This window comes from Phoenix dactylifera, chromosome 9 (assembly GCF_051530095.1).
Source record: "Phoenix dactylifera cultivar Ajwa chromosome 9, Ajwa_hap1_PhDact_Kaust_v1.1, whole genome shotgun sequence".
Taxonomy (NCBI): Eukaryota; Viridiplantae; Streptophyta; class Magnoliopsida; order Arecales; family Arecaceae; genus Phoenix; species Phoenix dactylifera.
In genome coordinates this window covers 18,887,104-18,902,627 of record NC_143198.1, presented here as the reverse complement: position 1 = coordinate 18,902,627, position 15,524 = coordinate 18,887,104, and the positions used below count along the sequence as shown (strand labels likewise).

Below are 15,524 nucleotides of genomic sequence, written 5' to 3'. Positions count from 1 at the left end.
ATATGTACATTTGCTCGAAGATCCATTTTTATCTTTTTGCATCATACAAGGTGATCAATTTTTCTATTGCAAGATTGTTGGTACTTTTTTTGAAAAAAATATATGCTTCATTTTTTCAAAAACTTTTATTTTATGAGTAAAAGAATCAAACACAAGGGCTCGAAAAAAGGATGGATACTCTTGGATATTAAACCCATGCTCCTGACCTTAAATGGAAAGTGATGGGACTATATCTTAAGTAATATTTGACAGTAAGTTCAGTTCTTTTGCTAAGGTCCTTTTTTGAAAGAGAACTTTTTTTTTCCTATTATACTGTAAACATAATCTTAGACTATCGCATCGGATAAAGACCCTGGAAAGGCAATGAGCCAGATTTACGAAGGAAAGCAATGGAAGAGGAAAGAAAAATCCGACGTAGGGAGGCTGGCTATATATAAGAAGTAGGGGAATGAAGAGAGGGCCAGAGTGAGAGGCAACTGGCGAGAGGGGAGGCTGTCTTGGTGACACCTTCGCCTCTCCCCTTCCGTCTCACCTCCACCCCTTCGCCTTTTTATACTTCCTTTTCCCCTCGCCCTTGGCGGAGATGCCGAAGCGCGCGGCGCCCGTTCCCGATTCGCCCCCCGAGAGCTCCGCCATGGCAGATTGCCCCTCGGGCTCGGGCGGTGGCGATGAGTCCCCCGAGGAAGAACGAGACGTCGACGAAGAAGAGGAGGAGGTGGTGGTGGAGGAGGAGGACGACGAGGAGGGGGAAGAAGGATCGGAGGGAGAGGGAGAGGAGGACGAAGAGGGGGTGGAGGAGGAGGTGGCAGTCGAAGAAGAGGAGGGCGGTGCCGAGTCTCCTCCGGGCGAGGACGCCCAGAGTTTGTCCTTTTACCCCACCGTCCCTCCCGTTTATTGAAGAGTGCATTTCATCCATTTGGAATAATTTTCTTTTGCCTTCGTTTTTCAGTATTATTTCTTGTTGCCATCGCTTTTGCTGCATTTATCTGATTCTGTATGAGTTTCAGATTGAAGAGAAAAGAGATGACTTTAGGTTGTAGAAGAAATGATGGAGAGATAAAGACTTATAGGGGAATTTAACCCAAAAAAAACGACTTATAGGGGAACATGGATTTTGGCCGTCAATTTTTTAGGGTTTTGGCCGTCAATTTTTTAGGGTTTTGGCATGTGATTGGTTTACTTGTCAAAAGTTTTCATGTCGTTTTCGGTACCATTGTGAAATTTCAATATGTGTAGCAATTAATTTGATGATTTCTTGAGTTGAGGGCTGATTGCATTGGTACAAACTGCAATTTTTAGAGAATGGTGACAAGCAGAATTGGGAAATGTACTAACTAGCTTCACCATGATTTCTCTAGATATTGCCATATAGGAGGATTCGGGCACTGCAACGCATATGGTAGTTTACTTGCTTATGTATTCATTTATAGAACCACCTTCGTGATGGAGAAATAATGTCAAGGCATGATGTAAAGCACCTTATAGTTCTCCTTGACACACGTGTCGTTCAGTGTCTCAGGGGTTTTATCCTTGCATAAAATGTTACTGCATTTGTCAACAATTTGGTGCATATATGATGTTCTAAATTCAAAATAAATGCAGCTGCATGCAGTTCTTCCTGAGCCATATACGAACTATTGTAAATTTCTTAATATGTTCTCCATCTAATTCTATTTATTATCATTTCTTTTATCGTAATATCTTTGACTACTGCACATTCAACTCTCACATGTGCTTGAACTTTGATCTGTTTGTCATAGTGAGCTGTACCATGTATCTCATAAATTGGAGTCCCAAAAAAGTTTTAGAATTATATTGATCTTGTACAGAATTCCAGATTTTTTATTATGTTGTTAAACCTTTTGAAGCTAACGTAGAGGGATTATATGATGGCATAAAATGACATGATTTAATTCTAGACAAATGCCTAGGTAGAAGGCGTCACTGATCTAATACCTAGTCTTGATATCTCACTATCATGATGCACAATCATGGCACTAAACAAAAATGTCTGTAAGATAGTCTGACCTCAGTGCTTGACTTACATAGGGATATCATTATAGCAAAAAAATGGATTTGGAAACACGCTATCCTTATAAAAAAATAAATTATAAGAACCGATTTTGGTTAAGTTGCATAAATGTAGGGCTGATAATGGGCCAGGCTCAGGCCAAGCAAACCTCATTATCCCAACTTGTTTAAAAATTTTTTGTAATGATTGGGCAATGTCTAAATGAATTTTCTCATGCCTAAGCCTTAACCCGGCCTTTTTGGGCTTGATCTTCATGCAAGGAGATGGGATCAGGCCTACAAGGGTGGTTTTGATTATAGCAATCACTGGGGCAATTGGAGAGATCATGCATGGGGGTCAAGGTCATAGTTAGTGCTGGAGTCACAGCTAGTGCAGGGTGGTGGCAGGCGAAGAGGAGAGGAGGAGAAGTGAGCGAAGGATCATTGGAAGATAAAGAGGGAAAAGAGGAGAGGAGAAAAGAGAGTAATTGGTGAAAAGGAGAACAAGAGAGTAGCTAAAATTGTGTAGGACGTAGATAAAAAGTTAGTATATCCATATATTCCTATCCATTTTTATTTAGTGGATATGAATTCGAATACGTATATTAAGCAGATGCTAATGTTTGTGCCCATGTTCCATACTAAAGGGATATGGATTCAAATTGGATTTTAGAACAAGGAAATAAATGCGGATTTATCAAGTAGTTACACTTTGTGGGTAGGATATTATTCCATTTTATGTTTTATTAACGTAAATTAAGTTCACAAGCCTCCCAACTTGCTATTGTTATTCTTCAAAAAGAAACAAATGATCTCACAAAAAATAACAAAGGAATAACCATATACATTTAGTTGCATGACTCTTTTGGTAGAATTTAACAATTTTGCTAAGATACATTTTTTAAATTAAAAGGCTGACGTTAGAGGATGCAACTACCAAATTAAACATATCAATATATGGAAAGGAAGTTACATGGAAGCATGTTGATGTTGCCACTTATTTCGCTTTGGTGTATATGAGAGCTGTACAAGACTAAATGGAACTGAAAAAGAATTTGGATATTCAGAATCAAATCAAATATTTTTATATGTTTATTCATATTTTTGTGTTAAAAAAAGGAAACTGGATGCATATTATCCAATCCATTTTTACCCCTACAGAAGGGATGGAAAGGGGAGGAGAATGCATGATCAGGAACTAGGTGAGGATTTGGGATATTAAGTTATAATGAAATATTAGATGGTACATATTATGATATATTATATTATATTATGTTATACTATGTCATGTTATATTATGTTATTAGGGTTTTTTATGGGATATTATGTTGGTTTGTAATGAACAGATGATGCTCATCACTTATTAGGGTCATTTATGTTATCCTCCATGAGGCCTAGCTCATGCCAATTCTCAACCAGACATGTAATTAGATACATCAAACTCTATTATTATGTTTTAGTGCATCGACCATGCAATCGTGATATTTAGTTCATATCACATCATCATTGATATTCTTCATCATGGAGGCCATTGATTGCATAGCTTTTCTGTGGGACTATGCCTAGAATTTGTCGTATTTCGCAAGGCTAACCTAGACCAAATAACTAGGCTTGACTTGCTGTTATGTTGGTTTGTAATGAAAAGATGATGCCCATCACTTATTAGGGTTATTTAGTTAAAACTAGATGACCACTTTATTAGGCATATGGCTGCTTGCTCTATTATGGCATGGTTCAAATAGATTTAGGTGTCTCTATCTCTATAGTTCTCTTCAGTTTTTGAGAAAAACAAATATGATATATTAAGTATGAATACTTTTATTGTTACAATGAAATTGCGGAAAGCAAGGATCTGGGTTCGAATGTTGTCCTTTCCTCGATTTTGCATTGGGATTCCCCATCCTAGTCCTCAAAAAGAAATTACAGAAAGCAACATTTTCACTGTTATGGGAAATCTTATCTACGTTAATCTTGTCCAATGATCGTGGTCTCTTCAATGGTTATAAGTGTCTTCAACGGTTATAAATGTTTGGAAGAACTTTGTAAAAACCCACTTTTGGCAAGGGAGATGCAAACTTGGTGGCACTCAGCTAATCTGAGTGGGGTTTTCGAATAAATAATCAAAGATATTATGGAAGAATTAAGATTACATATGCAACCTTGTTGAGACATGGCTGTGATTTGGGCAGTGAGAAAGATTTTCTTTTCTAATCACCATAGAAAATTTAAATATATTGCAAAGACTGTGTTTCTACTCCTACAGTAATCTTCACTGTTATTGTTTGGAGGAAAATTATGAAAACAAATATCCTTCTAAATTTGGTAAAAAGGTGATGAGCTAGATTTTGGAATAATATGGATTTGAAATCAAGTGCCATGTCAAAGGATGCTAGAATGATTGACTAATAGGAATACCATGGAGTGATCATTTGGTGCCCTAGGCCCAAAGAGTTCTTCACAGTGTGGCGGTGGTGTTTTTTTTCTCTTTTTGTTGAGGGGGGTGGGGGTGGGGGGCGTGCTTGCTTGAGAAGAGTTAAAATATGGTATCTGGAAGGAATGTTCAGTTCATAATAGGGTTTAAGTTACAAGGAAGAGCCAAAATATGGTTCTTGACTTGATGAACTGCTATGTAGAAACACCATGCATTTGTTAAACATCATAAACTTTCTTGAAGGCATTAAGGGCAAAATTTGTAGGTGGCTGGACCAAGTCTAAGAGGCATGCAAAATCCTTAATGCTAGAAGGGCAACATGGCCTAGTTCCTTCATCTGAACAAGATCTTCATTAGGCAAAGAAATTAGGGCATGACTTTGAAGTTATATGTAAAAGGTTTAGAATTGATATTTAAATATTTTAAGAAATTAATAAAGAAGTGTAATATCAATGTGATAGAACATTAGTAGGGTTATAACATTGTCTAGAGCCTAAGGTCAATAGGAAAAGGCAATGGGTTAAGGAGGAAAAATACAAAAAATGAGTATGCAATTTAACTTGGTATGCTGAAAATATTATGCATTGTGAAGATGTATAATATGTAGAGGGCTCTTCTAACATGCATTAAACAAACTAAACAGTTGGTAGTGGTCGTACATGTTTTAATTTATTGAGAGGTGGGCTTGGGGGGATGATTCTTTGGATGTTAAGGGACCATCAAGAGAGGTCTGATCCTATGAGATTTGGACAGTGTTGAAGTTTTCCTAATCATAAGTTATTTTCTCTGCTATTCAAGATTCTTTGTGAGGGTACTCTTGATTGGTTCTATTTTTGACTAATAGTTCTTTTGTTTCTGTATATTTCTTATACCAAACATCGCTTTGATATAAATCATGTATGGTTGGTGTTCCTTTGACCCTCGAAGCATTGATATTTATAGTAATTGGGCAAAGAAAGAATCCCTTTGAGTCGAGCAAGGCCAAGATCCAAGAATTGGGACGAGAGGAACTGAAATCTTTAGGAAGTGCTTATTTTCAAAAAACTTAAAAGACTCAGACATGGAGGAGTCCATTTTTCTTGAACAAGAAAGACAGTTTTTTTTGCAAAGACCTTATATTTTGGTTTGAAAGGAGAAAACAAAACAAACTCCAAGCATAGCATGGCCAACAGTAAATGAGGGGTAATTTTACAAAGATCTTTATTTAGTAAGATTATTTTGATAAGCTTGCATTGCAAATTAATAATCACAATTGCCTTACTTATAGAGAGTTCATAAATGTTGATGCCAATCTGATTGATGAACTGTTTCTATGGTCAAAGAGAAGAATTATGATCCTTGACTGTCGGCAAGTAGGTCGAGGAAGCACTAACATTGATGGAAGGTGAGACCGTATGCATTACCTGAATAGATTTGCTAGATTGAAAGGGATGTTTATATAAGGCTTTTAAAGACTTCCAAAGTATGGGATTGCTGTAGGTGTATTCGTACACGTACTGTATGAAATACTTGCTTTAGCAAAAAAAAAAAGAAGAAGTATGGGATTGCTTCCCATTCAGGAAATATTTTTTTAAAAAAATAATACGAATAGTAATAGGGGATTTTTGGAATGATTGCTCTTCTGAACTTGCATATAAGATCACTAATACAATGTTGCATCTTTCAATTTAGACAAATCCTCAGCAAACTCGTTAGCCAAAATGTGGAGTTACCAGAGGGAGATAAATCGTGATGGTTGCTTAGCTACTTGGGAGTGCTTTATGGTTAAAAATATATCCTTGTGTGAAGCCCTTATCTAAAAAAATTTAAGGTCCTTGGTGTTGCCCAAGGTGACAACCCAAGGGGGGGTGAATTGGGTTTTCTAAATTTTAAGGCCTCAAATTAATTTTTAAGTGAATGTGTTTTGGCCTATATGATAATATAGGTGCAGTGGAAGCAATAGTAGTAAAGCTCTAAACAAATGTGATTAAATCACTTTTAGAATTTAAGCTAGAGCAATTGCTTAAGTAAAGAAAATAAACCAAAGCACACAATGCAAACACAATCAAGTATAGTGGTTCGGTGCACCCCAAAGCACCTACGTCCACTCCCCAAGTGTTTCCTTGGAAATTTACTATAACCCCTCGGATTACAGTTGGATTGTTTTTCCGGGCTCATAATCCAAAAACCCTTACAATTGGTTTTACGGGTTCACCAATAAACCTAAACGTTGGTTTTACGGGCTCACCAACAATCTACGTTGGTTTTACGGGCTCACCAACAACCTACACCGTTGGTTTTACGGGCTCACCAACAACCTACACCGTTGGTTTTACGGGCTCACCAACAAACCTTATAATAAATGAAGAATAAAAGGTTTAAAACTCCTAAGTGTGCAAATATAACAAGTATGCACTACAAGAGGAGGTTAGAAAATATTTATCACTTTGTAGATTGCTCTTCTTCTCTTTGCCAAGGTTGCTTCACTCTTCAAGGGGTTGATAGAGCTTTTGAAGACACTTGAAGATTGCTCAACCACCTTTTTTTGGCTTTTCGAATGAAGCAATTGAATGAAGCACCTCTAAGCTTGAGTTTTCACTTGAATGCTCTTCTTAATTATCAAAGCTTATCTTTCCTGATGAATGGTGGCTATTAAATACCTCTTCAACCTCCAATTGGACCTTTCTAGCCGTTGGATTGAAGAAACTAGCCGTTTATAGCCGTTGGTAGCTCAAATAGTGCTTCTGCATAACTAACCGTTATGCTGTCAGCCATGCTGGGGTCGACCCCTGCTACAGTGGGGTCGGCTTAAGCTACTGTTCATCAGGCTGGGGTCGGCTCAAGCTTTTCTGGGGTCGGCCCCTGCTACAGTGGGGTCGGCCCTTACTACAGTGGGGTCGGCTCAAGCTATTGTTCATCAAGCTGGGGTCGGCTCAAACTTTTCTGAGGTCAGCCCCTGCTACAGTGGGGTCGGTCCCTGCTACAGTGGGGTCAACCCTCTCAGAAAATCCAGAAGCTTGTTTTTCTTGACGTTTCAAGCTGGGGTCGACTTGAGCTATAGTGGGGTCGACTCAAGCTACAGTGCACTACAATGCCAGTTTTCTCGGGTCAGCTCGAGCTGGTCTCGGGTCGGCTCGAGCTACAGTGCGCTACAGTGCCAATTGTGCCAAGTGTGCCAGGATCGGCTCCATCTCTTCTGGGGTCGACTCCAACTTTGATTTTCTGCATCTTAAGGTTAGATTTTCATATATAACATGTAATCATGAGGTAACAACATTGCAAATCATTTCTTGCTTCTTCGGATGTTTGGCACGTTAAAGTTTAAGCTCATTAAACATGTAAAAGATAGAATTGAGCTTTAATCTAGAGAATTTGACTCTAAGGTATATTAAACTGTAAATTAGTTTTTTTCTCAAGTTCTTCCAATATAATTTGTTTTTAGATGTGCTCTTGAAAGTTCTTTTAAATGTATCAAGCAAAGTGTATCAAGGATGTATCAAATCTTTCTTCCTTACTCACTTATGTACTAGATCAATTGAATTGAAAACATTAGTATTCCCATTTGACCTCAATGGCTTTGTAAACATCAAAATCACACTAGGATCCTCACTTGGGATTCTTTTCAAGTGGTGATTGGATATGGAGTAGTGTGATGGGGAACAAACTTCCATAAATGTATCATTTCTAGGCTTGCATTTTCTGCTTCTCCTACTTAGTGTATTAGAACTATTAGTAATATTTTTAGCATGTTGTAAAAGTATTGCATGAAATGAATTTGCTCTAGGACATCAAAAATTTTTCTTAATTATAATCTGCCACCAACATCCCTGACAATTTTGTATTGTATAAAAACTAGACTGCAACCCTAAATATTTTTTTAGTTGTTGCAAAATGGTATTAGGAATAGAGTTTTTTTGATTTGATCAGTTCTATTGCAGAATCAGAATGGGTACAGGAAATGTGGACAGTATAGAATATCCATGTCCCTGATGTATGTTGTGGATTATCCTCTAGAACTCCAAAGTTAAAGGCTAAAGACTGACTTTTTCTTGGTGGTAGAGTTACACTAGCTGTAAGTTGTCTAATTATTGAAAACTTATTGCAAACTTGATCAGGAGCATGTGGTAGATCTCTCTGAGGAAGGCACTCAGCAGAGGGAAAAGGATTTATGTAATAAATTTTGGGTAAGATTTGTGAAGTAATTAAAGGATTAATTTCTAGACGTCATTATAAATTGAACATCCTGACTTGGAAAGTGGCAATTGGAAAATACCATCTCTGGAAAAGTTTATATTGCTTTCTAGTGATCGTGATAATTATCAGAATGAAAAAAATGGTCTTGATCTTATTGTAATTATACCCGAAGAACATATTACTGTATATGTGACTTTCCAAACTAAATCCATCACTTCCAGTATGGTTCAGCAACAAAGACGGCATTAGTATTTATAGAAGTTCTTCCATCCAATTCACTTTAGTCAGAAACCCATCTTAGTTGGAGATAATAGTAGGAACTTCTTGTATGTTTTATCTGAAGCACATAGAGATCTTTGTGAAGCATTTTAGATTGTCTTTGTAGGGAATGAAATCTCTCAGCAGTTCATGCCCTTAGTAATACTGTCTGATCTTCACTGGTAACTTCGTGAATGATTTGCTGCAGTCTAGGTCTTATATGTCTTTGTTGTTTTTGTTCCTGAAATCTCTTGCGGTGTAATTCTAAATCACAATATGTATATATTTTTAAAATAAAAAAAAACACTAGTCATTAGTCAACAAGCCTTATTCCAACTTTTTGGGTTGAGCTTGTGATGCCTTCATTAATCCTAGTAGGGCTGCATTTGTTTATACAAGGTTGGAAAATCCTTCTGCTCATTACATCTCCATTGTTACCTTGGGTGTTCTTTCATTTTGTTCCCCTCCCCCACAAACCAAGATCAACACCTGAAAACTTATTTGCCTGTACATTCAAAGTCATTCTCCACCAGTCTACTCTCAAGTAGTACTGTTCTAGCATTTTCTTGTAATGCTTATTCCTATTTTTTTCCAAGTTTTACCAGATGTTTTTCTCATTGCTCTCATTAATTAAGAGGTTCCGTTGTCAGACTTATCTCTGGAATTAAAAAACCTTCTGTTAGGTCTCAATTGTTTGCGATTGTTTTGCAACTCCATAGAGGTCCATCCACTCTCTGAGTTATGAATATCTTTGTATCTTCTTATTTTTCTTTATAATTGTTTTTAAACCTCTTTTTTTTAATGCAATCTAGTGAATGATTACTTGCAGGCATCATGAGTACTTAAGTTAAAAGAAAATAAAAAGAAAACAAATATAGGGAGAAGATATTAAGGAAGGCATATGATGGTATCTACCACAGGTTAATAAACAAAAGCAAATATAAAATATAACCCATTCAACTTCTGGTACCATTTACTCCATATGATGGTAACATTGGAAACCTAATCCCAGTACAACCATGAATCACTTGAACTCGATGCTTGAAACATGGCAGCATATATTTGAGGATCAGGTCTAGCAAAACTAAGCTTCCATTTATATAGATGGACGTGGATGTGAGAGGTAAATCACTTGCGTATTCTGAGTGTTTGATCGGGGAGTGGATATAATGGAGGTGTGAGAAAACAGAGAAAAAAATTGTCAATTAATGAACAATTTTTATTGTCATAATATTATATAGTACAGAATATAAAAAGATAATATTTGTTAAGATTGTTTGTCTTCTCTATAATAGGCAAATTATTTGTTTTGTTATGTGCTAGCTTATGTGTAATTAACTATTTCTTCAGCTGCATGTTGGTGCTGGTCTTGATTTCAAATACTTCAATTGTTTGACTTGTTTAATGTGTTTTGTGAAAGTTGTAATACTAATATCAGTAATTCTTTCATAGACTTTAAAATGTAGATGCAAAAATGACTAAGAAAAGTTATTAGCCGTACATGTGGTATGCAAGTTTCCAATTGCTTCTACATAGCTACAAGAGTTAGTTTTGTATAATGCTACAATCTAGGGTTAGATGAGTCTTCATATTTAACACTTACATGGATATGCATGGTAAAATTGTTTTCCTCATGCCAAATAAAAAGTAGTTCTCTCATGCAAATCTGCTTTACATGTGTATATATGGATGGATGGACATACATACACACATACACACATACTGGGTAGCAGCACAATGGTACTATCCTTAGAGTTGTGGTATAGAATGGTATATTTCATTCTCATCTCTTCTTTGTTAAGCCTCAACTCCTGTTTTCAAGGAAGAATGCTTTCCTCCAAATACCTGACAAATCAACTTTCCATTAGATCTACAACAGTGAGCTTGCTGGTTTTATAGGTCTTGGTGGCATTCAAACAGCATCCACTAGAGTATAGTATGATTTCTGCTTGATTATTATATCGCATAAATTCAGGATCCATTTACGAGGTATTGAATCATCTTCAAAGGTTCTAAAGGATACACACGCGCACGCCCATGCATGCGCACATGCGCGCACACACGCATATATTATAATTTGAGATTTCACATTTTTAGCCAAAGTTTTTTTTTTTTTTTTTTGGCTGGCAGTTATCATTGATCATAAATTGATTATTTTTCCCCCCTTTCCCCCTATGTAGATGCTAGTAAAAAAATAGAGTCTGATGGCAATGGTAAAGATCTGAAGTCAGTCTCCTCGACCCATGAGAGGTCTAACATTGGACAAACTTTGACTATCCATGGCCAGGATCATGTCAGCGACCTTACTGTCTATGATCCTCCAGCTAAGCTGCTAGCAGAGGATGGCAAGAAAGCATCTGCTATAAATGACAGGGACCCCAGGTCTTCCGTTCAGGATATACATATCATGTCTTCCGAAGAGAATAGGTTTCCTAAATCTCATCTAGCAGACAGGGATGTTGAGGTTCTGTTGGAAAAGGAAACTTCTACTGAAGCTTCAAAAGATGTGAGAAGATACAGTTTTGAAGCTCATGGCAGTTATAAATCTAATTTAATCTCTGGTAGTTTAATTGGTGTCGAGGATAGCAGATTGTTGCATGTTAATGAGGACAAATTAGCTGTCCAGAGCATGATTAGAAGTGTCTCTAGATGTGGGAAGATGGATGGTGTTATAGAAAAGGATGCACCGAATCCCTACCCAAACATTGACTTGCAGCCTCCAGAGGACGCTGGTATATTGAGGTATTACAATTCTTTAAGCTGTAAATTTCTTAATGGTAATTCAAAGTCGTGGTTAGGAACTTACTGAACTTGTATTTGTGTGTAGAATCTTTTTCTTTCTTTTTTCTGCCATCACTTTATGGGCCAAATTTTGACTAATCAATATATTTTCAGCATGCATACTCCACAAAGGAGACCAAGGAGTTCATCTCCCGGTGCTATACTTGAGATTTCAGGCAAAAGGCCTGCAATAGTATGTGACTTTTTTAAGAAAGGCTGGTGCATCAAGGGGAATTCTTGTAGTTTCCTTCACCTGAAAGAGGGGGATGTCAGTAGCAGCCAGTGGGCCAGAGAGAATATGACTGAGCCAAGTACGAAGCGTGATTTTATGGATCATGCAGGTGTCCTTTTTTCTTATACTTAGGAGTTCTGTGTAAAGAATATATATTATAGGAAAAGTTACTAACCGCCCCCTCATCATGTATCCAGGTTTGAGAGAAGAAGCTCAAAGATTGAAGCTGTCCAGTTCACATGAGACCCTGGACTCATTAAATTTTGAGAAATCTTCTAAATTGAATTTTCAAAGAGCCCTTGTCAGGGCATATGGTGGGGAGGGCTGTGGATTAACCCCACTCCATGATGAATACAACAAGCAATCATCAAAGATTGCTACAGAAGAGCATTTTAGATTTGATATTTCTGGAAGCAGTAGGAAATTAAATCTTCCAATGAATGATTTACGGCCGGCATCATTGGTTCAAGAAGGATATCAAAGACCTATTGGTGTAAGCACTTATCTTGACACATTGGATGAGAGGCGTTTGGCTAATGGAGAATTCCTCTCCAGAAGGTACCTAGATGAAGGAAAGCTGCACCAGGAAATGCCCAAAGGGGAGTTTCTGAATAATGCAACATTTTCAAGTATATCTCCTTTGTCAAGGAATCCGCTAATCCCTGAATATGGAAATTATTCAGCTCGATCCTCTGCAGCAACTTGTCTGTATCAGAATAGCAACAATCCTTATTCTTATGGAAAAATGGTGGAGGATGTTGCAGTTCGATCTCAACAAAGCCGCTTTCCACTTCCTGACCCGAAATACACTTCTTATAGTCTAAGCAGCTCATTGAACTCAAGTTTTGACAGTTCTCTTCAGCCTCTCCATGGTTCACCTTCATTTCACTTGCTTCCTCAAATAGGAGCATCATCAACTCGTGGATCTGCACCCTTAAGTGCCGAGCATCTTGAAAGCCATAGATCGTTCAATTTTGATAGAGGATATTATGGTTCTAGGTCTGCTTCACTTCCAAGAAAATCTTCACCATACTACTCGAGCAGTATGCAACAAGGTGTTGTAGGGGATATTCCACCGCCTGCTGGTCTGAAAATAAAAGAAAATTCTTGGGAGCCATCTGAATGTTTTCGATCTTCTTATTGTGCACCTCCAAGTAAATCATCTCCTGGAAGTCAATATGATCCACTAGTTGATTGCATCGAGCATCACAAAGCAGGAAATGTAACTAGCCAAACTTATCCAATGACTATTATCCAGAGTGTGTCAAGTCAGCATATAATTGGTGATCCTATTTTAAGCGGTCATACCCCAGCATATAGTTCCCAGAAACCTCTGAATTCTCTTAATCACTCTACTGAAGACATAATTGATAAGAACACAGCAGCACATCAATTTACTGGGTATATCACCCCAGTGGATGCTCCTGGACCTGATAGCATTGATGGGGGAAACAGTTTTATGTCTAAAGATGAGAAACACTGGGTACCTCATGCAACTGATGGTGAAAATGTTAATGAGGTGGACCTTGATAGTAATACAGGGAATCAGGTAGACAAGGCTAGAAATGACAAGGAATCAAAAGCATTAAGAATTTTTCGTTTTGCTTTGGTGGATTTTGTGAAGGAATTGGTAAAACCATTTTGGCGGGATGGTCACTTTAGTAAGGATGCCCACAAGATGATAGTTAAGAAAGCAGTTGAAAAGGTCATTAGTTCACTGCAACCCCATCAAATTCCTAGTACTGCAGAGTCTATAAACCAATATCTGTCCTTATCCCGGACAAAAATTTTTAAACTTGTGGAGGTCAGTGCATGGATTCTGGGTTATGTCTGATATTCTTTAAGGTCCTTTATTTTTTTTGCCTATTTGATTGTTTCTTGATATTCTGAATGCATTTTTTTTTTCCATTTGCAGGGTTATATGGATAAGTATGCCCGATTCTGAGACTCCGACATCTACATAATTTTGAGTTCTGTACAGATATCTGCTTGTGAATCTTACCTAGACATTTTGAAGACTTGCTTGAGATACTATTATGGCAGAGTCCAAGCTTCTTTACATGCTAGGCTGCAAATTTTCTTCTGGTGATCTTTGTTGTAGGTTTGTAGTTAATCATATTAGCAAGGCATTAATATCAGGCGAACTTAGAAATTGTTACTATGTGAACTTGGATAATGGGGGGGCCTAGAAGACAGAAATGTTTTACAGTTCAAAAATTGGGGTGGGGGGGGGGGGGGGGGGGGGGGGAGTTCAAAAATGGTACCATGTGAACTTAGAAATTGGGAGGACCTAAGAGACAGAAAGGTTACATTTCAAAGATTTAATGTGTGTTTGTAATTTCTTCTGTTCGTTCTTCCTTCTAAATCTTGGTTTTTGTTGGAGGTATAAAGTTTGGAATGATATATCTGGAGCTATTTTATGATCATGTTTAAAAGTTTAGATTTTGTCATCTGTAGTATTGCACATAAATGTATGACAGATGGTGTGTGTTAATTGCTGCAACATATAAGTTGTCACTTAGATCATGTAAGCTGTCAAGACGGCAGCAAGTTGAAGAAGACGGCTTAATTTTCTTCCATGTGGGATATGTTTATTTTTCTTCATGTTCTTATATGCTTTTTTTTTTTTTTGAAAAGGTTGTTCTTATATGCAATTTAAAGGCGGCCAGTATTTGCACTTCTGTGACATCAGTTCTGTTGCAGTAACCCATGGATCATTGTTTACATAGTGCTGACTTGATTAAGCATGTATTTAACTTTGCAAAGTTAAGGTTTTGCCATGGTGTCTGATATGTTGAGATCTGGAGGACAGAGAAATGTGTCATGGCTTATGCTAAGGGAATTTCATTATCAAATGCTAGGATACAAACAACAGAACAATTACTGCAAAAATATATAATCTCACCCAACATTGGCACCTACAATTTTTTTAGTCTGAACATGACACAAGCTAAAAACTTAGGCAATCGTAACTGAGAACAAATTAAGTATGGTTAAATTCCATAGGCAGGTCGGTAAAACTGCCTCTTCTTTTTGGAACTCCATTATTGGGGTTCAAGTGGTGCTAGGAGTCATGTTATGGCTAGACTGTTTGACTCTGTCATTTTTTCTTTGGTTTTAAATGTCCCACTTTTCTATATTTTTGCATTCTACTTTGTTAGCACTCATGCTCATCATAAGCAGGAAAGCATAGGGAAATCAATTGTGGTTCATCTAATGACTTGACGTACTGTTCTTTATCTTGACCCATCTATTGAGCAACTCATTACCAAGATTCATGCCAAGAATTAGTTTCATTACTTGCTTGGTGCTCGTTGTTCTTTGGTCCACCGTCTGGTCAAACGTAGGGTGTTGGACAATTTTGACCTACTTCAGAGTTGACCCAAGACAATTCCAGTGATCTATCCTACACCCTGAAACTGTAACCTCAATTCTCTTTATGTTGAACTACCTTGGTAGCTGCTACATTTGCCACTGTTCATAGGAATCATGTCATTTGCCATGGTGCAAGCCAAGGTTGAACGCATAAGCTTCATTTTATTAACCCTTTATTATTTTCCCCATGCATGACCAACTCCCAAGTCTGTCATGTGACTAAGTTTCGCATTTGGAGCAGCAGCACCTTTGCACTTATATCGC

At 37.5% G+C, this 15,524-nt stretch overlaps 1 protein-coding gene across 2 annotated transcripts; it reads left to right on the top strand.

Annotated features, from left to right (window-relative positions):
- The first annotated feature begins 243 nt into the window (after nucleotides 1-243).
- LOC103697555 (zinc finger CCCH domain-containing protein 36-like) lies at nucleotides 244-14,200 on the top strand. 2 transcript variants are annotated; one of them, XM_017840695.5, is made up of 5 exons: nucleotides 244-860; nucleotides 11,053-11,614; nucleotides 11,768-11,964; nucleotides 12,083-13,689; nucleotides 13,801-14,200. In XM_017840695.5, the coding sequence occupies exons 1-5, from the start codon at nucleotides 584-586 to the stop codon at nucleotides 13,828-13,830; spliced, it is 2,673 nt and encodes an 890-aa protein (XP_017696184.4). In that variant the 5' UTR covers nucleotides 244-583; the 3' UTR covers nucleotides 13,831-14,200. The 2 variants fall into 2 exon arrangements, with proteins under 2 accessions (XP_017696184.4, XP_008777661.4); XM_008779439.6 differs by having other exon boundaries at nucleotides 246-860; nucleotides 11,768-11,994.
- The last annotated feature ends 1,324 nt before the right edge of the window (nucleotides 14,201-15,524 follow it).

What these genes read in the sequence shown, in the direction of transcription:
- LOC103697555 (XM_008779439.6), top strand. Translation starts at nt 584, where the DNA reads ATGCCGAAGCGCGCGGCGCCCGTTCCCGATTCGCCCCCCGAGAGCTCC. An exon ending in TCCGGGCGAGGACGCCCAGA is followed by an intron (nt 861 to 11,052) that starts GTTTGTCCTTTT and finishes CCCCCTATGTAG; the next exon opens with ATGCTAGTAAAAAAATAGAG. An exon ending in GAGGACGCTGGTATATTGAG is followed by an intron (nt 11,615 to 11,767) that starts GTATTACAATTC and finishes ATATATTTTCAG; the next exon opens with CATGCATACTCCACAAAGGA.